Below are 27,649 nucleotides of genomic sequence, written 5' to 3'. Positions count from 1 at the left end.
AATAAAACAAGAAAAATAGAGCGCAGGCGTTTCTTTACGGAAGTACCCACCCCGTACAAGGAGAAGCCGACGGGTTTGGCGTACGCCGCAGACCCACGCTGGCATAATGAATTCGGTGAGCCAAGAGCCCGTGGTCTGCGGCCAAGGTCAAAAAGAGGGAGGAATTCTGAGAGAGAGGAATTTCTGCGTGGTCAAGAAGAGGGAGAAATTTTGATATGGTCAAAAGAGGGAGGAATTTTTCCGAAGTTCAAATGAAGTGCCTAGGTACCTCGAACCTAAGTCACCGAGGTCGCCACCAAAAATTTTCTCGTTATAAGCACAGTTTGACTGGTTGAGTCGAACGGAAGTACTCGGGGACCTCGAACTGGGTCCCTGAGGTCACCAATGCGATATTAACAGTTTGCTGTGCTGAGTCGATATGAAATCCTGGGGGTTCTCGAATTAGGTCCCCGAGGTCGCCATCACGATATGTATTATATATGCACTGTGTGATTTGCTTAGTCGAAATGAAATGCTGGGGGTTCTCGAACGAGTTCCCGAGGTGGCCATCACAACGTATATTTTATATGCATAGTTTGATGTGTTCTATCAAAGCACTGCTGAAGGACGTAGAAACTGGTAATATGCCTAAATATTCCTAAATGTTTCTAAAAATTTCTGAATGTTGCTAAATATTTTCACTAATATTTCTTATTATGTTTCTGGATATTCCTCAATATATTTCTAAGTATTCTACATATTTTTCGACAAATTTCTGACTATATTAAAACATATTTTTCGATTGTTGAAATTATATCTGTAATTATGTCTTAAACCATTTCTAAATATATTTTTAATTATTCTAATATCAGGGTTTCGGAATTTCTGTACATATCTCTACCACTTCTAAATATTTCTCAATATTTCTCATTATTTCTAAATACTTCTGAAATATGTTATTATTTCTAAAGATTTTTCAATTGCTTTCTCAATATTTTTTCATTATTTTTTGTTTCAGTATATTTCTGCATTTTTCTAGATATATTTTTAAAATTTTAAAGTCTTTAGATTTTTCTGAATAACTTTGTGGTGTTATTCGATAGCTTCAAATATCCCCAATTATTTCAAGATACATTTCAAATATTCTAATTATGTTTGTAATTACTGATCACAATTCAACACACGTTTTCAAATATTTCTTTCTGTACTTCTCAATAACTCTACCATTTTCTATTATGCAGAGCGTTAACGTAAATATTTTGATTACAGAGTTTTAGTATACCTGAAAAATAAAATACCGTAAATATAAAACTGGATAATAATACAAGCTTTTAAAAAACTGGCATTTCACTTCAAAATACCTAAATTTTTAAGCATCAAAATATTTAACATGCCTAATTTTATTCAGTAGAACCCTTTACGGTTTTATCTTTGCTGATTATGTTCCAACTTCCAATCAAATTACTTTATGTTCTGTTGAGATAAATTTGAACAGCACTTTCAGATCAAATTTCTTAATGGGTACCGCAAGCTTCTGATCATAATTTTATTTTATATTTTAAAATAATCTTTTATATTTTATCACTGTTTGGTATTTAAATTGCGGTGGAAAGACGATGTCATGCTAAAACGTCATTAAGTATTCGAACGCTGATTTTAAAGCAAATCAACAGCGCATTTCCTTTATCTGCGGATGACATATTGTAGCACAACGACACATGACATTACGACTCATAATGAGCCTTTTTGATGAGCCAGTTTGTTTTAAAACTCATTGAATTCTGTAGTATCTCCTAGTATAATGTTTTAACCGCTCTTAGGGCAAGCGTGGGCGGTTTTTAATTTAAAATAAATAAGGCAACGAATGCGGTAAGCATCAACACGTAAGCGCTGGAGCTGCAAAATGAGCCTTGCAGATTGGGCTTTTAGTTGTAGATCTGAATTCTCATTATGAAACACTTTGTTAAAATCGTAAATGTATATGCGCATAAGTATATGAACCGTTCTTATGCCAAACAACTTATTTAACAATTTTTTTTGTTTTTAAACACATTTTAGACATCATAAAAGTTATTTTCAAGCTTGGAAAGAATATCAAAATTTTGGTTCCGTCACTTCCGCGTGAAATCTCACCAACCGTTGTTGTGCACAAAAACGCGTTCACGCTCATGTACTGTCCGGGTAGCCACTAATTTTCCACCGTTTTTTTAAAATTATTATTTTAAAACACTATGAAAAACCAAATAACATCTCATTGTACAACTTCTTTACGTATCACCATCAAAGTTCTGTTGTCCTTCAGTTCGACTCAGCATGTTAAACTGTATAGGGATCACCATCAAAATCGGCGGCGACCCAAAGGTCATGTGGCGACCTAAAAGGCACTAATACTTTCGTTTTATCAATCCCTTAACACGTCAGTTAGAAACGCTGGCCCGCTTCGCTCGTCCGCTTGTTGAGAAAATCTCGGTGGCAACCTCGGGGACCCGGGATGGAGGTCCCGAGTACTTCAGTTCAACTTAACGAGAAAATCTTGGTGGCGACCTCGGTGACTTAGGTTCGAGGTCCCTAGGTACTTCATTTGAACTTCGGAAAAATTCCTCCCTCTTTTTGACCATATAAAAATTCCTTCCTCCCTCGCTTAAAAAATTCCTCCCTCTTTTTGACCATGACCTGGCCTGCTGCACCGTCGTCCGGTTGCTGCAATGCAGTACCAGCTGCCACGAAAACCTTTTCAGGAGACGGATTTAGCAGCCGGATTCGTGGAGAGGAACGGGCAAGGGAGTTGTTGCCAGCAGAATTCCCTGCATGCTGGTCCTCCGAGGCTCGACCATGGGATCGGGGGTGGCCGTCTTCAGTAGATGGCACGCAAAACCGGTAAACGTTGCGCGCGAAGACGTTGGGCCTGACGATGTTGGTATGGTTGCGCCGGTGCGCACCGCTCCAGATTACGGCGTCAGGAAACGCTAAATAAACACATGAATCATTCATTTCAACAGGAATTTATATACATAAAACAAGGAATATAAGTACGAAATTAAAAACGAATACTGTTTTACGCAAGAGTAAGCGGAAGCAAGGCGTGTATCGGTAGTGGGTACGCACTGCCAGATCTCCTCGTTACTTTCTAGCTGGGTAACTTTACAGCCGTCAACTTCTTTACAACTGACTTTTGTACACTAACCGGCATCAGTGAGTAACTGCTAGACCAAAACACCAAGGAATAATGCCACACAACACGGATCTCGCCAAAAGATCATCAGAGACCCCGATGGCGCAGCTATTTTCCTTGACAAAGCCCTTTCGCCTGTCAGTATGGCTGTATCGAACTAGAGTTCTGAAGCGTGCAGTGAAAATCACCGTTGTTGAGTTATTTTCCAATACTCGTACGGCCAAATACTGCTTAATTTGTGGAAAGAACCAAGAAAGACGCTTGCTGGGAGAAGTAGCCGATCAAGTCCAGTTCATGCAGTATGGCGTTAACAAAAACAGACGATTTCGTACGGGGATCTTTTCTGTTGATGACGCTCAAATCACCGAAGCAGAGAAGTCAGAAATAACAGCAAAACAAAATATTCCAAATCAACAAAACTAAACAATCATGCGCGAAAATGAGCGTGACGGTAATTAATAAAAACGGTTTTCATAAACTCTGATTTCTTGACGACTGTTGATTTTCGTCGAAACACAAAAGCGAAAATTACATGAGGCGGGTTAATATGAGGCGGGTCGTACTTACAACGGGTTTAATAGACAACGTAGCTGGCGGTCCCGGCGACTGTTGTGGAGACCATAATAACGGTGCACGTCATAGTAACACTCGTTTTGGCCACTTTATTGTTCTAATCATGCTTGGGGCACAGTAAGGAAAGAAAAACAACAACTCAGGATTTTGTTACACCTTTTAGTTGGTCGGGCAGTAGATTTGATGTTAATATTTTCTGTTTTTATGTGGTACCGCGTTCAGTACAATAATTGAAAACAAGTAAAAATAATTTGTCTCTGCATTTGCAACCGGTGCATATCGAATGTAGATTGGCAACCGTCAAGATAATCAGGCCAATAATTCACGTAAGTACATCTGCTGACATCAGAAAACCTAAGAAATCCATATGAATATATTATAGGAAAAGAAAGTCTAAGAATAGCTAAGATATAATAAAAAAATGGAAAGCTAACGAAGCTTGAGCTGTCGGTTAAGAAATTAATAGTTCCAGCAAACCGTCCCGGGTAGCAGCGTTGTCCAAGAGCCTACATTGCCGGTCAGCAAATAACCTAAGAAAACAAGTCGTCACCACCACTTTCTGCACCGCTATCATCATCGTTAACGATGCGCAACGGAATGGGACTCTTTTGGCCACAAAAGGGCCGAAAAAATTCAGCAACACCAGTCGTCACCATCGATTTCACCACGCAACTACAGCAGTGTATAAACTCCGACACATTTCTGCGGGTCACTTTTAACAGTTTTCTTAGGCACTTTCCTATAATATGCCAGTTGGTACGGTTTCCAGAGATAAAATTATTACCGACGCCAAAGAATAAACAATACCGGTTTCACTGTCCTGTCCCCAGCTGTGCTTAATCCTAAGAAACAAATTGTCACCACCGATTTCTACCATACTTCAAAAAGGCCACTACTAATGCCTACGAATTTGTATACGGCATAATCTGGTCGTCACAACCATCTTTTCTTTAGAGCAAAATATTATCGATCACATAAAAATGTGATAATGTGTGAGTTTACAGTAAGGACTAGGACGTCCGGAATGGTATGGCTACGACTTAACGACAGGTTTGGTCGACGTCACACAAGTACCGTGCGCAGTACACGTCTGCAGAAACTTGAAGCGCGCTGGTCGTCCGGTCTCATGCAAAGAGCATTTTGCGAATTGCTAATTCTCGAATTTCCTTTGAGACTTTATTCTGCGAAAACTTTTTTAAAGGTGACACATTTTTTCCTGGTTTTCAATAGTTTAGCCACGATACTGGCAAGTGGCAACTATGTTTTCTCGACGAGTAAGTGTGTGTGCTTTGGAGTTTTTGCGGCGCCAGGACAAAACCGCACGGGAGATTGTCCTGGACGGACAACTAATTGATGACGCATGTCTGAACGCCCTTCAGGACTTCCGTCAACTGGAGAAGTTAGCGATGGTGGAATGCGGATTGAATACGTTGGACAACCTGCCAGCTCTTCTGAATTTGCGTGTCTTAATTGTCACCGGCAACGGAATTATGGATGGTTGCAGCGTATACCGTAGGCTTCTCCTAAGCTGCAGAAGCTGTCAGTGGCTGGTAATCGTATTGCGGATTGGACCGAGGTGGTAGCGCTGTTGGTAATGAAAGATCTCGTTGTTTTGGATTTGGATGCAAACCCGATCCAGACTGTACGTATGCACCTGCAGAAAAAAAAGGAATGGTTTCCAAACGTGAAGGCGTGGTACTTGTACACCACGGATAGCGATGAAGAGGAGGAAGAAGACTGGAATGAACAGCGCTGACGAGCTCACAGATACGGATGAAGATGACGACTTTAACGAAGTCGTTCAGTGGACAGATATCTTAATCACTTCCAAACTGTTCTGTTTTATAACGCTTATGCCGGAAGATGATCATCATCTCTATTACAGTTTACCGTCGTCAGTTTTGGTATTTATGTAATTCTCTTCTGCAACATTGATGATATAGCAATAAGCTTCGTACATAAAAAGATGTACGGTTACGTAGAATGGTTCTTTACTCTGGTTAGTGACATCCGAAATGAAGATCCTTTAATACAGTAAGACTAGTTGCTGATCGTTCCAACAAAATAGTGATACAACGTCTGTATTTCAACATTAATTAACAGAAAGACAAATTATCACTGGTGCTCAACTAAAGGAAGCACAAATCTAAGGAAAAAAGTCACAACACCAATAACTGCGCCTCTCTCACAAAAAACAAGTCAGGACAGAAACTTTCAAATGTAACTGGTACACCATTGTCTGCTTCACACACGACTTTCCCATCGCAAGAACAAAAGGGAAGCGTTTATCACCCTTCAACTAAAGTGTAAATTATAATACATTATCTAGTTACGAAACACTGTAAACGTTACAGCAAAACCGTATGTGTTATCCAGGCATACGTCTTGCACTGAACTAGATTACAGTCTATAGGATGTGCCGGTTAAACTTTTCGTGTACGTAATTTCCAGGTGTGAGTTCTTACGGGTGTATGCAAAAAAAACAGGTTTCGCTGCATGTACCAACCATCCGCGCATGGCGGTTAAACAATTCCAGTATACGGGCTTATGCCACTTCTTCGCCCGAATCTTCAGGAAGAACCAAAAAACTGGCATATCCTGAATCGAAGAATTCAACGTCCTCTTTTTCTTCGATTAACGAGTCATTCTGTATTTCTATGTTGTCTTCGATAGATTCGTTCGAAAAGGAGCTGTCAGGTGGTTCTTCTTCGCTCTCCTCCTCCTCTTCACTTTGTGCAGCCAGCCTCTTCCTCAGTGGATTCACTTAACGGTTCGTGTTCCACTTGCCCGATGCCACCGCCATCAACTACAACTTTTGCAAATCCTAGCGGCATCTCGTTGTCGTCTGGGTCTTTAAAAATCTTTTCGTTACCAATTCCTGCAAGCATCATCAAACGCTAAACAAAAAGATACGATGTTCTGGTCGGCTTAAGCTCGCAACAGACCAACCACCGCTTGCTGTATGGCTCCACTACAGCTGACTCCGCACTGAGCATACGGTCTTTAACAGGATCAGTGTCAACATTCAAGTTGAATTGATGATGAAGTCGAACTATTTTTAAAACGTCTTGAACGGTTGGATATTTAGACTAGAATATGACACATTACGTACTGGTGGCAAACATCTAGGCCCAAACGTGGCAGCCCTGCACTCCACAATACTCATTGTGGTCGGGGACCCAAACAACCGCTAATGATGAATACCCAACGACGGTTCCAATAGGTGCCTCGATAGCATTTCGCAGGTACCACTCATTCTTGTTGTACCAAGCTTCTGCTTTTCATTGTGTTTGCCAAACACAATGGGTTCATCCCGGTGAATAACATGCGCTTCCAAAAGATCGCCACTAGCAATGCCTACAATGAATTCCTGCGTCGGATATTCAAGTGTTTTGCACCAACCACACGTAAGGTGCGCGATGGTTCCGAATCGATGAGTCTAGTAGTAGCCAACTGTCTCCGATTCTGCGATCAGCATCCGCTCCTTTACACTTTGGTACTCGTCGGGAAGGTCGTCGGCCGTGTCGAAGCTGGAGAAGGCCAAACAACAGCAAAACCAGACACGATCGTACATCGACACTTACAGTTAAGTGAATGCGGTAACAGAAAAGCTCAACGACAGCTGGGTACCCTTAGCAAACAGCAGTGCACAGATGTGGCAGCCAGAGGTTCCGCAAAAAACGTGATTAGCTGGCAGTCCCAATTCGGCCAGTGGTAAAGGAACAACTTCGTTTGCAGAAGTAGAAACACAGCACTCAATATACTGGCTAAATCCACTTTTTTTTTGCTGACAACGTCGACAGTATCATAATGTTGCTCAGCGGAATTGAATACGGTATTGGCCAATATGGCCAGAATAATTTATAATAAAATAATATAGCAACTGCAATCCACAACAAAATCAGTCGTCACTACCGATTTTCACCGTGCTTCCTTCACATCGTATCTTACGCTATTACATACTGCGTACGCCATAATCTGGTCTGTCACCTCCATCGTAGATAATATTATTATCCATCATGCACTTGTCAAATTAGCAGTAAAACAAGAAAACACTAAGAATCTACAATTTATTCCCTAAGAAAACGGCTCGTCACCACCGATTTTTTAATCAATCGCCAAAAACCAAGAAACCGCAACGACAAAGCAAACGTAACATAATCAAACCTGTAGTCACCACCAGAAACATCAAACACACATTCTCGCCAGACCACACAGTAAACGCTATATCAAAAATCCACATCCCTCCAAAAACCGGTCGTCACCACTTTTCCTCCTTCCAATGCAAACGACTTAGCAACACCACAGACACAACAAAATAAGTGCAGCTCGGAGACCGGTCGTCACGACTAAAAACATCATACACAGAATTTAGCATGACGGCCTACAACAGATGTCGACAAATCCCGGTTCCACCGAAACCGGTCGTCACGACCAATTCAAAAGGTCATCGGGGGTCACCGGTGGATGAATGGTGTGTCACGTTTTTTCCTAACTTGGAGAGGAGGATCCCAGTTACAAAAAAATGGCATCTCTCACCCCTTGTGTAGCCCCACACCAGATCGCGCCGCAACCGGTTCGCCATAGTACGAAATTCAATAAGTACAAACAGTTTATATTTAGATCAGTGCGGCCACAGCGAGCGGGAAGGCGTTGCATTGGCGCCTGGTGCAGTGGTTCAATGAGAACCTGTGCAATCAGGTCAACAACTCTGTCAACCGACGACCAGCAGCCACTAACAGTCGGACGCTGTTCAGCCAGTTCAGCGATTACGTTATATATACGGTACGTTTATATATACAGTACGTTGGCGAGGTACTGGTACTGTAGCCGCCAGATGCAGTGGCTCCACAGAATTGGTGCTTGGTGGGCACTGTGAAGATCTTACTATGAGTAGAATGGGATACTGACGAACCTGTGGCATGTCGGGCGAGCACTTCTCCGCAACACTGTCGTACAGCTCCACAATATACTGTACATGACCGTCCAGGACGTCGATGCCGACCACCTCCCCGTCGCGGACGATACCGGGGTCGGTCTCCAGCATCAGCGCATACAGTTGTCCGGCTGACGCCCCCTGACAATCCCCGGGCAGCGCTCCACGCCACTGGAGATAGCGTCCCGGTCCAATCCGCCGCGGAAGCGTCACCATGCGCTCACCCGGGCGCTCCGCCCGCCCGACCATCGTCCACCAGTCGCGGGGCACGCGCCAGCGCAGGCGGTGCAGGGGGACCAGGTCCGTCCAGGTGGCACCACCGTCAGCCTGCCCCTGGACAACGGCCACCGCGTGGACGAAACGACGGCGCGATGGTGCAGTGGACGGCGGGTGCAGCATCTCCGCCGGCCACCAGCGCCACGGCCCGCCGGACGGTTCATGGCGCAGCACCTCCACGGGAACGTTCGTCGTCCAGGACGCCGTTGCCAGGGTGAGAGAGAAGAGCATGAGGTCAGTGCGCTCGGTCCGGAAGACGCTGTGGCAGTGGAAGGGGATGAATTCGCGCCGCGCACCACTGCACAGCAGGTCAATGTACAGTCCGTTGTCCGCCACGTCCATCACGCGCCCGTACAGCAGGACGCCGTCGTCGCCCAGGACGTTTATCTGGCTGGTACGTCGTGCGAACATACCTGACGATGGAGATGAGGGTTACAGTCTGCGATAGCAAAAACTTAGTAACTGCGACAATTTCCGTGCAGCAGCAATCGCAACACTGCGGTTCCGGTCCGTTTCGCCCACGGGACATTTCGCCCACCAGACAGCAATTTTATCTACCAGTTCGCTCGACATTGCTTACACGAGCAGAGAAAATCTAAGATACCTTAGATAACCTAAGAAGCCTAAGAATAACATAAGAAACCTAAGAAAACTGAGAAGAAAGTTGAAGTTCAAGAAACATAAGAAAACCTCGGTAAGCGAAATGGGAAGACCCGAAGACACCAACACCACAGCACCGTGCACGTTATTCCAACAGTGCCAACTGCCAATACAACGATTTCCTTTACGAATCTCCATACCTGTTTACGATACTTCGATACTAATCCGCAGGATGCAAAGAAATCTACTAGACGGCAGCCTGAAGCTTTTGAAAGGGATGCAGGAAGACTAATGTGGTAGGAACTGGCCTGTGAATGGTAACTTGGATAAAGAAATTAAAGAAGAAGCCCCATGAAAAATGGGAGAAGTTGGTTTTTCTCGGCTGACACCTTGCTTTGCTCAGTGCGTACAGCGTAATCAGCAACAGGCAAATCACTGCTGCCAATCGGTTTTCATTGGCGGCTTGGCACTAGTAGGCTGTACCTGCACCGACTGCGCCGTCGACAGATTTGTGGTCAAACGTAAACCATGCGTTCAGTTCTGCCGGCACACTTTAAGGAAATTTTCAAAACTGATTTCCAGAGCACTTTTCTCTCAAAAAGGTATAACGGTGTTAACTAAGAAATTTTTTACATGAAATAGTAATAGTTACCGATACTAAAATTATTTATATCTTCAACCGTTATTCCATTGTACAGAAGCATTGTAAAATCAAAATTTAATTTGATCAGTTGCTCTACATAAAATATCTCATGTAATAATTCAAATGATAACTTTTATAAAAAACGGCTCCTAATTTGCAGACCATCTGGCGCTGACGCTACGCACTTTCCGCCGCGATGTACAGTACTGCTGCATGCACTCTGTCACGTCCTGCAGGGCAGTATGTATTGACATGCTATACGGAAGTTGCACTACAACTTCCATAATAGAAAAACCAATCCAACCCAGTCGATACTTCGTAGCGGAAATAATCGCAACCGCGCGGATTTTATCAACCGCAATTATTGCCAAGAAAACAGGAAATCTTGTATCGCTAAAATAACGACTATGTAAACGTTACAGTACAGCAGCAACAACAGGAAATAATAATGTATCATAATACCGTTAACGACCATAATAATTACTGCGGCGCCACTGCACATACAAGCGTAACAGGAAACATTCTGGCATCGAACAGGAGAGTATAAAAGGCGAGCCAAGTCCTGCAGTGAACTAAAAATCAGAATTTTAATATACGAAACTGCTGTTGTAGAGATATTTGAAGGGTGTTAGCAGACCTTGCTACCAATGCCGAATTTTACGCCGACGAGAATGGAGCTCCAGGCTGATGCTAACATGAGCCAGTTCGCCACCCAATTCGCCAACGTCAACCTGCATCGCAACGCATCGCTGCCGTTGGAAACCTTCCGCAATGCCAGTACCAACAATGCACAGATGGGACTCATTGCGCTGCCTATCGTCAGCCTGCTGATTAACAGCGCGGTCGTCGGCCTCTTGCTGAAGGGACACGACAGGCGTTCGCCCTTCGACATCTACATCATCGCGCTGCTCCTCACCGACACGCTGTACCCCCTGCTGAATTATCCACAGAAACTGGTGGTGTTAACCCGGGATTACCAGATTGGACACCCGGCTTGCACCTTTTATCTGTACTTCATTTACGCCTTTCCGGCGCTCATCGTACACATGCACTTGTTAATTCTCATTAACCGGGCGTGGGCCGTCTTTTTCCCGGTGTCCTATCGACTGCACCATACACATCGCCTCGCCTATGCGTCATGCGTGATGACAACGGTATATATCCACGCCGCTATATTACCGGCGATTATTCTGGACGGACTGTACTATCGTCTGCCCCACGGCTGCATTCTCAATGTCGCACAGCAGACGACATGGAACCTGCTAACCCAGATCATCGTCTATCGTATCCCCAAGTACACCGTGCCGCTATCCTATCCGATTCTGCTGTGGAGAATCATGCGGACGAGGCGGCGATTAATCCGAGCTGTTTCTGTACGGGCGCCGCCGTTTCTGTACGGAGCGTGATCGTGCCGGACGAACGCGGCCGCTGTGCATCTACAGTTTATTTACACTGTCGGCGCTACTGTGCTGGATGCCCGCGTCGGTGTACTACGAGCTGTTGAAGTATGGCGTCGGCCCAACGAAATTCCTCCGTGAAATCATCAGTGCGCTGTTCGACGCGCAGGTCTTTCTCGATCCATTGTTCGTCGTGGTTAGTCTGACCGAAACCACCAGCTTTCTCAGACAGCGCTGCCATTGCCTGCGCAGCGGTGTAGGAAATAAGAAGACGGGACTGGCTGTTATAACGGCGAATGCTGGCCAAAAATGCGGATCAGCTGCGCAGCGGCATGCGCAATCGGGGAGCAGTAGCGATAAAAGTAATGGGCTTTCACCCGCAATTAAAGAAACCGGCGACTCTATCCCAGAACCATTTGCAATTAACATAAAAGAATCCTCTTAGAAACGGGCTTTTGCTGCTTTCTGCGTTCGCCACGTTGCTGCTGTAAAGCATCTGTATAAGGAACTAACGAGTGTTGTTCTGATAGTTCTAACACTGATATTCTCATGTCTGACAACGGCATCGTTTCTTACAGTGGTTTGTTGACAGTCGTTTCTTTGCTAATACTAAATAGAACCGGTTATTTTATTCTTCAACTGATCGCTTAAGAAGATTTCTAGCGCAAGCTGGGTAATGCAACATCAAAAGTGATGCCTTTAAGCGTGGAGATCCACGCTTAACGGCTTTTGCAGCATAATGCAGGAATAGAAACGCCGATGCCTCGTTTTTCCGCACAGTGAGCAATCGAGCGCTACTTTTTCCGAATTTGGTGTTGTCAATTTAAAAACACTGGATGGACGTTCCTGTTGCACAGTTTTCCCAAGTTTATATGGAGCTTTTTAACGGTGGAGCTGCTACGTAGCCATATTCCATTTTTTCAGTAAAGCATATCTGTAGCATATGTTTTATGTAACGTAACGATAAAGCATGGTGCAGATATTTTTTATTCAGCGGTATATATTTTTCTTATACGATTTTCAGGGTGTGTTTTTCCGACACTATACGCATCGCGCAGCTCTGTAATTGATTACAGATTGATAGCCAACGACAATGCACATTATTTAAGTAAATTGTATTATTGCGAACCATGCGGTTATAATAATTATGGTATATTGCGTGTTCGCTGGGGCGTAGTAATTGATAAATGGAGCCATTTAGCGACAGTGCAGCGTGTCTTCAAGGCAAATTAAGAAATTAAAGCGCAACTGACGCACCCACAGGGCATCCACCATCCATGAGCATTAACTGCAATTGCAACTGCCATGAATAACAAGATCGTGCAATAATCACTCCCGAGAAGCCAGTTTAAAAGCTGAAAAGGTACTCGTTCACTCTCGTGTCAATAAATGTTCCGAGGACAGACACTGCACTTCTGCGTTGTATCTCAATACTGATTCTCTGGCGCCAAAACTTCCGCCGACCGTGGGTTACCAACTCCAACTCCTTAAAAAATTCTTTGTTAGCGGTCCAAGGGTTCACGTAGTTTCAAAAGCCAGAGGCTGTACAACGTAACAATCCCCTGATCATCCCATATATGATATAGCTAATGAACATCACAATTCTCGCCCGCTGCGGCGTCTTATGAGACAGTTGGCAATCATTTTGGCCTTGCATAAAGCACTTGGTGCGCGCCACAGGCGGATACATCTTTCATCTCTATCGCTCCTCAGGGAATACACCGCTTAATTCGCGCATAAAACCGCGGCACCGGAGATTTTATATTGGCGCCTTGATGTACGTGGCATGTAGATTCAGTTTTTGTCATGTGAAACAAGTTCAAACAACGCGAGAATACCGCCTCTGGTGCCTGGTACTCGAATCTATACTGTGAAAATGTACGGAATGCGAACAGCAAAATGTAAAGTATTAAAGTGAGTTCAGTATTATTGTTCAGAAATCTCCAGGTAGTCATCAAATTGTCATACAGACTGTAATGCACGTGGCACTGTCAGTCCTAAAAGTTAAGCACTGATTCAATTTAGTTCTGCGAGCGCTAGAAATGCCAGGGAACATGAAATCTAAGAAATCTTAAGAGGAACCCTAAAGAAACCTACCCAGATAATTTTCCTAGGGTTTCTTAGGTTTTTAGCGGGGTATATGTGGGACATGTAAAGTAAATGGATACTGAAGTACTACAGAGATACGATGGGATACGGCAACAATGCAAAAGAAGTAAAAAAAACTGTGAGGATAAAAACTGTGACTGTGAGGATGTAGAGGATGCGGCGAGATATGCCGGATACAAGCTAAAATTAACATGCCTCACTCTGTCGCCGACTTTATTATTAAAATAAGCTTCAGAATTGCAACCCGACCGGCCTAAGTAATAATTAATTTTTCACAACGCAGCACAACGACAGCTATATACGTACTGGAGCCTTCTGCAACTGAATGGCACTTTAATATTCAGTGGGAGACTGCGAGTGTACAGAATATATACGTAATGCATACGTAATGTACAGTATTTAATGGTGCGACGGCATTACAGCTGTCGTGTAATAGAATTCTTGTTTGACCACTGGCGAGTTCTCGACCCGCACCTCCAAGACCGGCGTGTGCGTGACGGAGGAGGGCGCTTTCGGTATGACGTGTTCCGCACTAAGTTTCTCACTGAGCGGACGCGTGACTTATGATCATAGAATCTTAAGGAAAACGACCCGGTGCATGGGGTCAAAAGTGGTACTTCTACAGTGGGAATCTCTTTTCTGAACGGTAAATCGGTGATCTGCCCCTAACTCTCTTACGCTCACAACCAATATCTGGATGATGTTGTTATCCAGATTTTTATGTGATTTCCTGTAGGTACAACTATTGCTTCCGCCACAAGAAGGTCACTCAGGATCTCAGAAACTTTAATCATAATCTGAAGACTGCACACACTGCATACAGACTCTCAGGCCAACACTATCAAATCTGCAAATCTGTCAAGATCAAGACTGCATCCAGCAGGTTATCATTAAAAACAACAAATTCCACACTCACACATTTGACAACAAGAAAAGAATCAATGCACCTATTCTCGTACAAAAACGCTGGAGGGCCAAATTGTAGGTGGCAAAATTTTTTCAGCATCGTCCGTGAATATACTTCAGTCTGGTGCTGAAACGGGATGACAATTCACAAGTTATCATAACCGTTGTAGTGCGAGTTTAACGTGCACAATGAAATGCCCAATATCTGTAGATCGTATTATGCACTCACTGCAGTACAAGGCAATTTACAATGCATGACCTTTCGGGTGATAACGGGCCCCTCAGTGCTCTTGCTACTTTGGACAGGCCACGCTTTGCTCCGTGTAAACTCATGATAAACGATGGAAAGGGAATCCTAAACGATCTATTTATATAACGACAACCGCGCTTAAGCAAAGCAAACAAAACGCATCCCCCTCCGCGCATCCGATCCCGTTAGCTGACGTGGCGATTACCAGCATAACAATGTCAACATCCTTGAAACGCCGCGTGCTCAGGCTAACACATCGATCCGACGCCATCCGTGGAATAATCTCCATTTTCTGCACATTTCTTCAACCGCACTATTGTAGTATAAAATGTAGGACATTAATGTTATTACTCCTATTTAATTAGGAAGCGCGAAGCGACGTAACGGTTCCATCTAAGCCTTATAATTATTGTCGTCTGGTCAGGGCCGCCAACGAACGAGGTTCTAGCCTGCTAAACAGCCAATGAACTTTGCAGTACGCCTACTGAAAAGCAGTTGTTCTTTTGTAACGCATAATGCGCAAACCAGCGCTTTTCTGTTCGAACCCAACGCGGACGGTTAATGCACAGTGATGTGTTCTTTTGCACACTGTTTGTTGATAATAATTCAATTTTTGAACCGCGAACCGACTGACCGGTTTCTTCGATTTTAATCCCCCATCGAAAGCATGAAGAAAACCATCCTCCCGCCGGCATGGTTCGCCGTCTTCCCGACGCCCCTCTTAATCCACATGCTGCAATGTGTCGGCATCTACACGTTCCCCTCGCGCTCCTCTCGCTTCCGCGTCTGGATCGGGACGTTCTGGGCAGTGACGGTGGCCGCGTGGTGCGCCCTCTTCTTCGTCTTCGACATCATCACGTTCTACAAGAACTATTCGCAGACCCTCCGTCAGAAAGACTTTTTCCTCTACACCTTCGTCACGTACCGCGGACTCTTCGATATCAAAGCGGCGGCGTGTATTTTACTACTGCACCACCACACGCCGAAGCTGCAGGCGGTGGTGTCCCGGCTGGCGGACGCCGGGGACCTTCGCCGGTGGGTGTGGACGCTGGTGACCTTTGCGGTCGTTGGCGCGGGGATTGTGGTCGGGGTTTTGTATTATTGTTTTAATAATATCGCCACGGTGTCTGCGGCCCTGTACGCGCCCCACTTCCGGTCGTGGGAGAGTGTGGTGGACGTCCCGTTGTTCGGGCCGGCGCCGTTTATTACGAATCTGCTGGTGTATGAGTTCGGCAACGTGGTGACGTATCTCGTGGATGTCCTCCCGCTGCTCCTGACCGCCGTCGTGGCGGTCGCCTTGACGAACGAGTTCCGCATGGTCAACCGGCGTATCCGCGGATTGCTGAGCGAGCGTGAGTATATACATGTATAAATAAGAACAAAATACAAGTTAAATACAAAATAAATGAAACATTATTTATTCACTGTAAGGAAAGGTGGCAAGTGGAATCGACAATACAGTATACAAAATATTATGTAAAGTATTTTACAAAATATTGTATAAAAGGTTATATAAAATATTTTATAAAATAGTATATAAAATGCTTTATAAAACATCATATAAAATCTTACAAAAATATTAACTGAATTCAAATTAAAGTCAAAATATGATACAGTTTGCAAGTTTATATGGAAAGTAGTAAAATAAATAAACAAGATAGGTAAAGAAATAATTAAAGAACTCCATCACTAATGTACGCATGGACCACCCGACGTGGCTTCAGGCCTCACTTCCCGTTCGCTTCGGTGGTTTGGGGATCAGGCGCACGGAGAAGCTAGCTCCCTCTGCCTATATGGCATCGGCTTCCTCTTTGCGCCCGCTGATTTCCAAGCTTTGCCCAAAGTTAACGGCTACGGATGTGACCGCCGCCACGCATGCCTGGAAACTGACGGCCGACACAGATGAACTTCCGCCCCTCCCGTTCCGCCACGTCCAGAAAGCATGGGACACGCCAGCGACGCTTCATGCCTTTTCCAGACTGGCAGCCATAAGGACCACACAGGAGGAAGTCGCCCACCTGAAAGCAGTATCAGTCCCGGAATCAGGTGTGTGGATTCATGCATTACCGGCAGCTAGTCTCGGTAATTTGCTTGAAAACAATGTCTTTCGCATAAGCGTCGTGCTGCGACTGGGAGCACCAATCGTTACTCCTCACGTGTGCGTATGTGGTGGTTTGGTGGATGACCTGGGCCGGCACGGGCTCCGGTGCAAACGGTCAGCGTGCCACGACACGACGGCATAAGCGGGGAGATTGCCCGTGGACTGAAAACGGCAGGTTTTCCTGCGAGAATGGAGCCAAAGGGTCTGTCTGTTAAGGATAAGAGAAGGCCGGATGTGATTACGCTGGTACCATGGGAGCGTGGAAAACCGCTGGCCGTGGATGTAACATGCGTCGACACACTAGCCGCATCGTATATCGGCCGTACCTCTGTAATCGTTGGAGCAGCAGCTGAACAAGCGGAAAGGGCGAAGCTGACAAAACACGCCTGGCTGCAACCTCGGTACAACCTCATGCCAGCTGCAATTGAAATTTACGGACCATGGGGATGTGGTACCAAGACGTTAGTGGATAAAGTTGGAAATGGGATGGCTACTGCAACAGGCCAGAAACGAGCGAAAGAGTTTTTTTAGGCAACGGCTATCTATTCAAATACAGAGAGGAAACGCAATATGTGTGATGGGTACAATTCCCGACCAGGATAGCATTGAGGAAGTGTTTTTGCTATGAATATTCTTTTTGTTTTGGTACTAAGTGTGTACTAGCGTGTGATACTTATTAAAGGTAATAAGTATTAAAGAACTATATGAAATGCAAAATACATTTTACAGTTTATTTAGTATAGTAATACATATAACTAGAAATCATTAATATAATTACCGTAATAATACGTGTAAATAAAGTAAAATTTAATTATTTTTTATGATAAATAAAACAGAAAATAATTTAGATATATATAATTCATTTATTTTCTAATACATAAATCAATATATGTAGGTCTGCATCACAGCGAGCGGGACGCGGAAGTCAGTGTAGCGCAGGAGCTGGACCGGGTGCAGCGCCGGCAACTGCAGCTGGCGGAGATGACCGGCCGGTGGGACGCCGGGTGTCGGGACGTCATCCTCTTAAGCTTCCTGACGGCGTTGATGGGCGGGATCTGTCTGCTGACGGAGATGGTACGCCCAGTCTCGTCGCGGGTGAACGATGGACCCCTGGACCTGGTGGTGGCGGTGCGGCCCACCATGATCGCGCTGGTGGTGCAGACCGGCGGCGTGGATGTCCTGCTGACCGTCTGCGCGATACGGCTCAACGAAGCGGTCAGTTGCAGAATGTCTGATAAAAATGTACATAAACTATGCGAAGTACAAAAAATACATGTATCAAAATTAATTATAAATAATAGAGATAAAGCAAAAAAATATATTCAGACTAAAAAAATGTCTACTATATAAAAAATAAATATGGGGGCGTGGTTGGTAGGCCTACGAATCGGCAGAGTTGGTGTCGGCGCTGGGACCGCTACTCCACGATCCGATTGCGCGGTTGAATGCGGCGGAGGCGCTGAGCCGGTTCCACTCTGACCCCGTGACCTTGACGATCGGCCGGTTCATCCCGTTGACGAGGGATGTTTTTGCGACGGTGTGCAGAGATTTGTGGTTAAATTTTAAATATTTGACAATTGTTTATAATTTTTTTAGTTTCTGGATATATCTGTTGGGTTTTTGCTAACATTTACCAACATGTTACCGGTAACCGGCAACTTAACTTGACATGTTTTTTATATTTCCTGCTTAATATTGGGCCGTATGTTTTTTTTTACATTTTTAACATTAATTTTTTTATGTATTTGGAAATGTGACAGCATACATGATGTATAATTATTTTTATTTTTAAATATACAGGTGCACGTTAATTATGAATTTTCAAATATAGAAGCATATGTTGTATTAATTTACATGATTTTGAGTTTTTTTATGATGCCGTACACATCAGTTTATTTATGACTTTAATTCACAATATGACAGTACACAATAATTTTAATTAACGATAAGTGGAGAACTTTGTAACCAAATTAGGCATTTTTATTTTGCAGATTTTCGCGTTATTGCTGTCGTATGTGATCGTTATCTACCAAATGGTGGTAAGAATAAACCGCATTCGATAACGGCCAAAGATTTCTCCAAACTTTTAACAAAGATATCTACAGACAATATGTGGATCATGTTTCAGGACGGACAGAACGACATGCGCAACATGCTGCAGAAATCGCAGGCGATGAACATGATGACGTACGTCATCCAGACCGTCCTCTGCGCGGCGGCTGTACCGCACGCCGCGCTAACGGTCAATCTGACCACGCCTGCCTGCCTTATCTGATGGATACACCGCCACCAATCCTGATTGCGGCTACGCGTGACACTGCACTTTTCCACACAAACTTAATAAATTTAAAAACAGTGTGATTACTGGAACATTCTGCTGCCGAAGATATTTTTTTAAAATTTTCCTGAGCTGTACCGTTCGTTACGTTAATTTTTTTTAAATTTCCAGAGCATTTCCACGACGCTTAATATTTGTACAGATATAAATAATATATGAAAATCTGTACAAGCTTGTACCGTAATTTCTATCGCATCAGCACAGCGACAACATAATACAAATCTACGAGTTATGCCAAAATCCACACTACGGCGCGTCACGCCACTGCACTTACGTTCGACATGCGTTCGGCACGGATGATGCATGCCAAACAACGATCTAAATTATAAACTTTCGATATAAATTATAAAATATTAGATCATCTTCGTTAGATCTACCAAAAATATTGAAAAGCGTAAAGTTGTCATTGTGGTAGACGTAGTGTAGTGGCACTCGTTCAGAGAGTAAATTTCGCGCTGAATCCGTGCTAATACCTTTACGATAGAAATTACCGGATAAATTTTTTTATAAATAAACATATTACGACATTTTGTACTCGTATATATACGAGCATCTGTACGACTGGGAATAACAGCTAAAGACGTAAATCCAGCGAACGACAGTTTCGCTATCTCATTGTTGCATGTGTTGAACAATCTTGAAAACACTTAACTCGTGACACCGGTGACTGTTGTCCCGCATGTGCAGCGTTGGAGTACGTACGTCAAGGCGGCATTTATTTGCCGGCGTCGGCAGAATCACGCCACTTTGTTTCTGATCACTCGTAGACCTGGACAACCACATACAGTAACAGTATTACGATGCACAGCTAACTGTGCATACATGTGGACAACTCTCCAAACTAGCCACATGTTGGGTGGAAGGAAAAAAATGTGTATGTCGGTGGGAAATGTGCATTCCTCGCTGCTCCATCCGACGTCAAAGCACTCGACATTCTGCTACACTCAGCACACCCGCCATCTCCAGCCGGCCAATGCCGGGCGGCAGAAAACGGCCGCTGCTATAAGAAGGGTGCCTGTCAATGTCAAGGCCGCGGCTCTGTTGTTAGTGTGCATTCTTCCGGCATTCCCTTCTGTCCACGTATACCTGTCGTCGGTTAATTATTATCCCAAATCATCATGCTGTACTTAGCCGTCTTTGGATTCTTCACGCTGGTCGCCGGCCAAGCTCCCGTCTTCGGTAAGATCTGTTTATTACAAATAAATACTCTCATTAAAAATCAAGTAACCTTTTTGAATTTTATAAAACGTTTTATGTACATATTTTGTTTTGCAATATTTTTAATTCATTGAATTTTTTTGGTAAATGTCTTATTGTAATTTTAGATATTCTTGGGTGTCTACGGCGAAATTTACTGGAAGCATCGCAATTCTGTTTTGACTGTTTTCTAAATTTTTTCAACAAATTTACTCATTATTCTTGTGTAGTAGGATTGGTGTAGGTTTTATACACACACCACATTTCTGTACCCATGTACTGATATACAGTACTTGATCATAATTATTTTTATGTACGTACTCAGTATATATGTACGTATATATGTACCATGCAAATGTTTTATATCTATACCAGTATATATGTGTACACATGATTATTATATATAACAAACTTAGATATGCAGATATACATAACTAATTTATAACTATCTGTACATAGCAATTTTATGTACGAGTTTTGTACGTTTATATAAATATGTTGATGTGTGAAACTGCAGTGGTCAAACCGAACTCGACCTGGAACATGCCGCAGTTCAACGACGCCTTCGGCAGCTTCGACACGCACTTCGGCTTCCCGGACATGCCCTACAACAACGGCTCCAAGAGCCGCTTCGTCATCACCACGCCGGAAGGCACCCGGGCCAAGCTGACCGTGGACGCCAGCGACGCCAAGAACTTCTGCATCCGTTCTTATGACTACGCCGTCATGTACAACTGCGACGACAACGCCAAGATCACCACGCCCTGCGCCGAACCCGGTGCCACCTACGCCACCCCCCTCGGCGGCAGTAAGTTATAATGATATTCCCTAAATAATTTTTTTTATAATTACGATTTGTCTTCCCCATATGATTTATATTTTCTTATAAACCACAATGTTTATATAAAATTTACATGTTATACAGTGTTATTATAACGATTGTAAAATACTGCATAGATAATTTTTATGTGATTTATTTATTCAGTGCTTATAAATTTTTTATATAAATTTCTATATGTATAATAATATTGTTTTTTCTGATTTATTAGTATTCATTTTTTATACACAGTAATTGCATGCATTTACCGGTTGTTTTTGTCTGTTGCAGAGGATTCCGGCAACTACATGTGTACGTAGTGATTGTAGTTGTAAGTAAACGGTTTGCGGGTGGCATTGCAGGAGTATGTACTGTTTACAGCGGTGACCTCCGGTGCGAACGCGGTGCGCGAGTTCACAGCGAAGAACAACCGCGTGTGCATGGACTGGTGCGTCAGCTACTTCTACTCCCCCCCTTCGTCCCCCCCGGATGCCAGCGGGCCCTGCCGCACCGGCTTCCGCGCCTACTGGCAGACCGTCGGCACGCCCACCGTCAACCCCACCCCCGTCCAGGACTTTGCCATGCGACCGCCGGCATCATCCTTCTAAATTAACACCACTCAAGCTGTGCTGATTGTCAGCCGGCCCTCTTTATGTACGCATGTCAACGAGAGTCGCACTGGCAAACTGCATAGATAATTTCCATTAATCAAATGCAACAGCGTGTACGAGTAAAGTATCCAGGTTGACCTTTGCGGGGATACGCTCTTGTATTGCACATTGCCGAAAGAAATTTCTAAGAGAATAAAGTGTTTTACATGCGGTTCCACGTAATGTCTTGATGTCACCGAAAACAAAGTTGTACATTTAGCTGCCCAATATACTGTCTATACTGTACAGGAAATTTCATTAATAAGCAGGTATTTTTAGCAGTTAAATTAAAATTAATTACTTAATTAAAATTAAGATGATAAAATTCTTGCGTAATATACGTAATTTAAGTACTGTAATGATGCGTTATCCGAGCGCAATAGCCGACGCCGATTAAAGTCGTTTAAAAGCCGCGGAAACGGTTGCAAAGACACGCCGGATATCGGTAAAAACGACGGTGAAGTAGAGCGGATCCAGCGCCGCCTGCAGCGACCAGAGTACGGTGCCGACATGGAAAAGCCGGCTTAGATCGGCGTCGGTGAAGAGAATGGCCGTGTAGTATACCTGAAGGAAAAACCAGTCACTATTTATGAAACTATAAGAATTCTGCAGCAGAGTTATTTTCATTTCGTTATATGTTGAATAATAATCTTCGTATATTCGATTTGCTAAATCTTCCAAATTTAAAAACCTGGAAGAGGACTGATAAAATCTATTAAATACTTCAAGTATTCATTTAATGTTAAGAATTTTAATAACTTTCTCAATACAAATAATATCACAATCTAATCATAAATTTTTATACCAATAATTTATTGCATTTTTTTGTAGATTTAATTTTTTTAAATAATTATATGATATTTTTTGTTAGTAATTTATTATATTATCGAATGAATTACCTGGATGGGAATCCAGTTAACTGCCACGCTGCAGGTCAGCAGCGACAGCAATACAAACGAGTGTGTGCGTCCCCGGGGCGGGTGCGAGCGCGACCGTTGCAGCGGCGGTATCTTGACGCTGGACAGCGAGTGGGTGTCGCTGCTTTGTACCGTGATGGCCGGCACCGGGCGCACCGCGTTGCCGGCATGCTCGCGCTGCCACCGCTTATAGCAGATGAACGGGTAGGCCAGCAACATCACCGCGATGGGGATGTTGTAGTTGAGGAAGGTGGCGATCAAGAACCAGGATTTCTGCTTCCCACCGTTTAGCTCACATCTGTCGGCAAAGCACACCAACTTGCAAAATTTGTCACTTTTTTATTCAAATTATAATATTCACTTTACGTACGCATCGCTACTGTACAGCTATTACTCGTATTATCACGTCAAAGGCACCCGTACTGCGTAAGCCGTATATGTGCATAATTCCACCCGCAAAAAGAAATAAAGTGTCAAAAGATGCTACGCGCAAAAAGCCCAGCGAAAACATAGAAAATCGTAGAACGATGGCGTAAAGTGATATCCGTTTACGAGAATCATTACAAAATGCTTCAAAATATTCACCAAACTGTGAAAGTATATGGCAAGCAAAAACTTTTTTCTTTCAGCCATGTATTTTTATTCACTGTTACTTTTGCCTTTTTTGGGAGAATAACTATAATTATAACTACAGGTAATAACTATAATGCAGAGCATGCTTAAAATTGAATAATTTTTGAAATCATTTTAAAATAATCTTCATATTAAAATTTTAAATTTATTATATGGAAACTTGATAATTTTAAATTAATAACTAAGAAAATAAAAAATCGAAATACTGAGAATTACGCGTACCATAAGAAAAACAACGTACCCGTGTAATTCGATGGATAAGCGGTAAAACAGCGCATCCAACACGACGCCCGGTAGCAGGCAAATATGCACCCAGATCAACGCGCAGCCGCACAAGACGGCAGCCACCCAAGGGCGGTGGTGATGCCGATAATGAATGGGCGCAGCGACGGCCCATACCCGATTGACGGTGATGAGCATGTGCGCGTGGATGACCAGCGCCTCGCTGACGTGGTTAGCGTATAAGTACACCGTGCAGGCCGTGTAGCCCCACCGCCAACGGGCGGCGTACAGGTTGTGCAGAACGTCCAGGGGGTTCTGTAGCAGGAGGTAGACGATGTTGACGACGAGGAGATGCTGGATGTACAGCTGGAAAGCGCCGCGGAGGGAGCGGCGGAAGAGGAACACCGCCAGGACGGTTAAGTTAAAGGTCAACGCGGTGCAGAAGACGACGAGTGTGAAGGTGGGCGCCGGCGACCAGTGGGCGGTCGGCAAGGCGGCGGAAATATTACCGGAAGTGTTGTTCATTATATCGTATATGAATAATATGATGTACAACTAAAAAAGTGGAAATCGGCCAGTCGGTCGGCGGTTCAGAAATTGAATAATAAAATCAACAAACAGTGTGCAGCATGAATACATCCAATGCGTACAAAGTTACAAACCACCAGCACCAGTTTCGAACAGAGAAGAGCTTGTTTGCGCACTTTGCTGTCATATGTTTAAGATCAGTGGCTATTTAGCAGGCTAGAATCTCGTTCTTTATCGGGATAAAACAGACCGTACTGTAGAACCAAAACCTGGAAATTAGCCAAGAGGTTCGCAGTTGAAAAGTTGACAATAAAATCTGTAGACAGTTTCCAGTGCAAATCAATCGCCGGCACTATGTTTCAACAGACAAGCGCTGGTCTGCACGATATGCGTAAAAACGGAGCCTCTACTTATTTTCGGTCGAACGTTGTAAACATATGGATAAAGCGTTGTCTGCAGTGTATTGCGCGGAATATATGCGGCTTAATAAAACGTAGCGCGTAATTTTGTAGCTACCGTCTGTAGCATACTTCTGTAAGGTAATGTAATAGCATACTTCTGTACTGTAATGTACAGTAACGAAGTATGTAATGTCCCACGCGGCCAATTTGATCCCCCTTTACAGAGGCAGTTAGTCACGCGCACGGCGTCCAGGCACGCCGGTTTTTGTCTGTGTACGTGAATATTGGTAAAGGTCATGCGTATACCGACAGGCTGTTGCGGCGTCCCACGTGAGTTGCCGTGTTCGCGATCGATCGATGGGATTAACGCGGCTGATTATGGATGTTGTAAGGCGGCGAAAGAAAATACCTGAGATGACAACATTGTCATAAAGCCAATAAAACGATCGGATTATCCAGTGTCGCGCTTAGCAGATACGGATAATTGACCACGAGTACGAGCCAGCAATCGGACAGCTCGATAACTTGCATATGTAACTCGGTTCCTTATTTTTCGTTTGCGTTTATGCATCACGCGTACTTGTACCGCCCCAATCATGTATTTCATAGTAATCTGCAGATACGCACATTAGCGGAACTAACAATGCTCATTTTCACTCAGCACATTGTATTGATATAAAAACATGCTGTGATGCGACGTAACACACCGAACTCTGAAGTGTCATTAATTTAAAGGCAGTAAATTAACTCTGCAATAAGGAGATTCCACATTGATGAGACTATCGGAGAAATAAATGTAATTTTCCTGACGGACTGAACGGTTGCCTGCTTCCGGAATAGCAGACGCAGCGTGCCTCTCTGCAACCGCAATTAGCGCCTTTTTCGTCGCCGGCCAGCTCCTGTAAAAATCAATATAAATTTGTATGAAACTATGTCTAAAAGTCACGGTGCTCTTATTCAATAACTACGAGTACCACATAATTTTCGAAATGCAGTAATCTGCCACAATTTGGCATTTGAACAATAATTAAGATGTACCTCGGGGCGAGTGCGCTGCCGTATCGGCACTCAGCAGTTTACCGATTTCCGAGCCGGAATGCATGCGACCTGGGGGAAAAGCATATTTAGCATACGAATACAGATTTGATAATTCTGCAGGAGTGGACCCTTTGCAATGGTTACGCAATTTGTCGAGGAAATATCTCACCCAAGCCGACAAAATATGGCGATGATATGCGGCGGCGTTTCGGGTGCTGAAACCGGTCGTTGCTCCGAGTATTCCCATCGGCGATCACGGTAGAGTCGGGATCCACTCTATCAAAAAACCCAGGCGAGTGTAATTTTATTTTAAATATTTGGAAAATAATCAGGGTACCATAACTGCGCACTGAACTTACGCGGAACCGGTTTCGTGTTCGTCACTTGCAACAGTAGGACACAGGATCGACTGGGGCAGGCGACCGGCGCCCGTCTGGCAGCGGTGCTGCCGCATGTCGCTGTTCAATTTCCGTATAACCCGCACTCCTTCCAGCCACGTGTCCGCCGCTCCTAGACGCTGCCCGATCTGCTTCTGTGTTCTGCAAATTAGCCAGTCTCATGTACTGCATACTTCCATATTTTTATACCATTTTATATGAGTTTTTATCGGCCTATTTACAGTTTGTCGGGAGAAGGAGAAGTATCCGGTAAAATGGACAAAAATTCATAACGCGATGAAAAAACGAAATACAGCACGAAATTATCGGTCATACAAAATTAATACTATCGCTATAGTACAATTATGCACCTTGCTCCGAAAATCATGTCACTGTATCCAGACACCAATATCGGCAAAAAACAACTGGAAGTGGTTAATATGATAAATGTGATAAATTTTCCATATAAGTGGATCAACTGCAATTCTCTCATCGTACAGCGTTACGCTTGTATACGACGTAACAACTTCTTGAATTTGCCACTACGCTGGATACTATTATTGCAATTTTGAAATAAAAATAATTTGCTAAAATATCTGTATCGCCACAATTGTGCAGCTTGTCGGGCTGTAAAATATTAATCGAACGCTTCCAAAAACAAGCACAAAAAATAAATACGGAAAAACCAGAAATTTTCCAGGCTACATTTTTCAAAAGACAGCTTTTCAGCGGTTTATATGTTCCATAGGAAACACTTTGATTTCCTGATCACGACATACACATACGTCGCTTCCGTCGACGCCGCTATCCATTTCGGTGAGACGGCCCGTGACAAACACAGCATTACTCGTTTCCGGTCACGAAAGCTGGACAACAATCACAGTATTATATTTTAATCGCTGTACGTGCCGGTGGTCAGCGTGCGGAGCCCGGTAGAGCATGACGCATTCACGCGAATTAATCACGGCACACCGTGACACGTGAGCGAATACCAGTGACGCCGTTCTGAACTTTTGGTGCTGGTATACATGTATGCGCTTAGCACACTCGTTGTGGCTGCACACTCGTTGTGGCTAGATGGATAAACCTTCGGGTTTTGAAAGATAGTCTACATCGAGCGCGGTTTGGACTTGGATGGGTGACCACTCTGAGTTCAGGCTGCGAGTGCACGGCCCGCAAGGCCTGTGTGCGAAGTGCTTGGCTGAGGCAGCAATACCACCACGGAGACGGGTACGGGAGATGGAGGATCACAATACCACCCTGGCTACTCAGTAACGGCTTGGACTGAAAGGCCTGTGATGTCCGCAGCACCAATCGTGCCAAATGGAAGGAGACAGGGAGATCAGTCGAAGCAGAGGATTAGCGCCTTCCCTAGAGATGTGCTTGCTGTCTACCTGTTTAGAATTCTCTTAGTCTGGTTCTGTTGAACGTCTTGCTCTGCCCGAGCCGGTTAGCGCCATTGCGCGTTAAAATAAAGCTGGCGCTCGCGTTTGCGAGCTGCTGCATACGATCTGTCTGTTGCAGCGTTATAGCCTCCATTGTAACACTGCGTGAATGAATTACCGTACTTTGCACAGAATGTTCTGTCT

At 44.0% G+C, this 27,649-nt stretch overlaps 5 protein-coding genes across 5 annotated transcripts; 3 read left to right on the top strand and 2 right to left on the bottom strand.

The window, feature by feature from the left end:
* The first annotated feature begins 10,850 nt into the window (after positions 1-10,850).
* On the top strand, positions 10,851-11,585 carry LOC129592643 (uncharacterized). Its single transcript, XM_055488719.1, has one exon. The coding sequence runs from the start codon at positions 10,851-10,853 to the stop codon at positions 11,583-11,585; it is 735 nt and encodes a 244-aa protein (XP_055344694.1).
* Positions 11,586-15,508: 3,923 nt separating this feature from the next.
* Positions 15,509-19,223, top strand: LOC129592642 (uncharacterized). The gene is made up of 5 exons (XM_055488718.1): positions 15,509-16,193; positions 17,838-18,157; positions 18,321-18,479; positions 18,934-18,981; positions 19,071-19,223. Exons 1-5 carry the CDS (start codon positions 15,509-15,511, stop codon positions 19,215-19,217), a joined length of 1,359 nt encoding a protein of 452 aa, XP_055344693.1. The 3' UTR covers positions 19,218-19,223.
* A 1,075-nt stretch (positions 19,224-20,298) lies between these two features.
* On the top strand, positions 20,299-22,117 carry LOC129592671 (uncharacterized). Its single transcript, XM_055488761.1, has 4 exons — positions 20,299-20,459; positions 20,995-21,285; positions 21,586-21,606; positions 21,676-22,117. The coding sequence occupies exons 1-4, from the start codon at positions 20,399-20,401 to the stop codon at positions 21,900-21,902; spliced, it is 600 nt and encodes a 199-aa protein (XP_055344736.1). The 5' UTR covers positions 20,299-20,398; the 3' UTR covers positions 21,903-22,117.
* Positions 22,118-22,337: 220 nt separating this feature from the next.
* Positions 22,338-24,241, bottom strand: LOC129592641 (5-hydroxytryptamine receptor 2A-like). Its single transcript, XM_055488717.1, has 3 exons — positions 23,736-24,241; positions 22,844-23,159; positions 22,338-22,508 (listed from the first exon to the last, which is right to left on the bottom strand). The coding sequence occupies exons 1-3, from the start codon at positions 24,239-24,241 to the stop codon at positions 22,338-22,340; spliced, it is 993 nt and encodes a 330-aa protein (XP_055344692.1).
* Positions 24,242-25,282: 1,041 nt separating this feature from the next.
* LOC129592720 (uncharacterized) lies at positions 25,283-26,555 on the bottom strand. The gene is made up of 5 exons (XM_055488821.1): positions 26,432-26,555; positions 26,043-26,222; positions 25,853-25,959; positions 25,684-25,752; positions 25,283-25,544 (listed from the first exon to the last, which is right to left on the bottom strand). The coding sequence occupies exons 1-5, from the start codon at positions 26,551-26,553 to the stop codon at positions 25,516-25,518; spliced, it is 507 nt and encodes a 168-aa protein (XP_055344796.1). The 5' UTR covers positions 26,554-26,555; the 3' UTR covers positions 25,283-25,515.
* Positions 26,556-27,649: the final 1,094 nt, after the last annotated feature.

The sequence above is a fragment of the Paramacrobiotus metropolitanus genome, unplaced genomic scaffold, assembly GCF_019649055.1.
Source record: "Paramacrobiotus metropolitanus isolate TYO unplaced genomic scaffold, Prichtersi_v1.0 Parri_scaffold0000054, whole genome shotgun sequence".
Classification (NCBI taxonomy): Eukaryota; Metazoa; Tardigrada; class Eutardigrada; order Parachela; family Macrobiotidae; genus Paramacrobiotus; species Paramacrobiotus metropolitanus.
The sequence above is the reverse complement of the archived record's forward strand: the minus strand, read 5'-3'. Positions and strand labels throughout refer to the sequence as shown.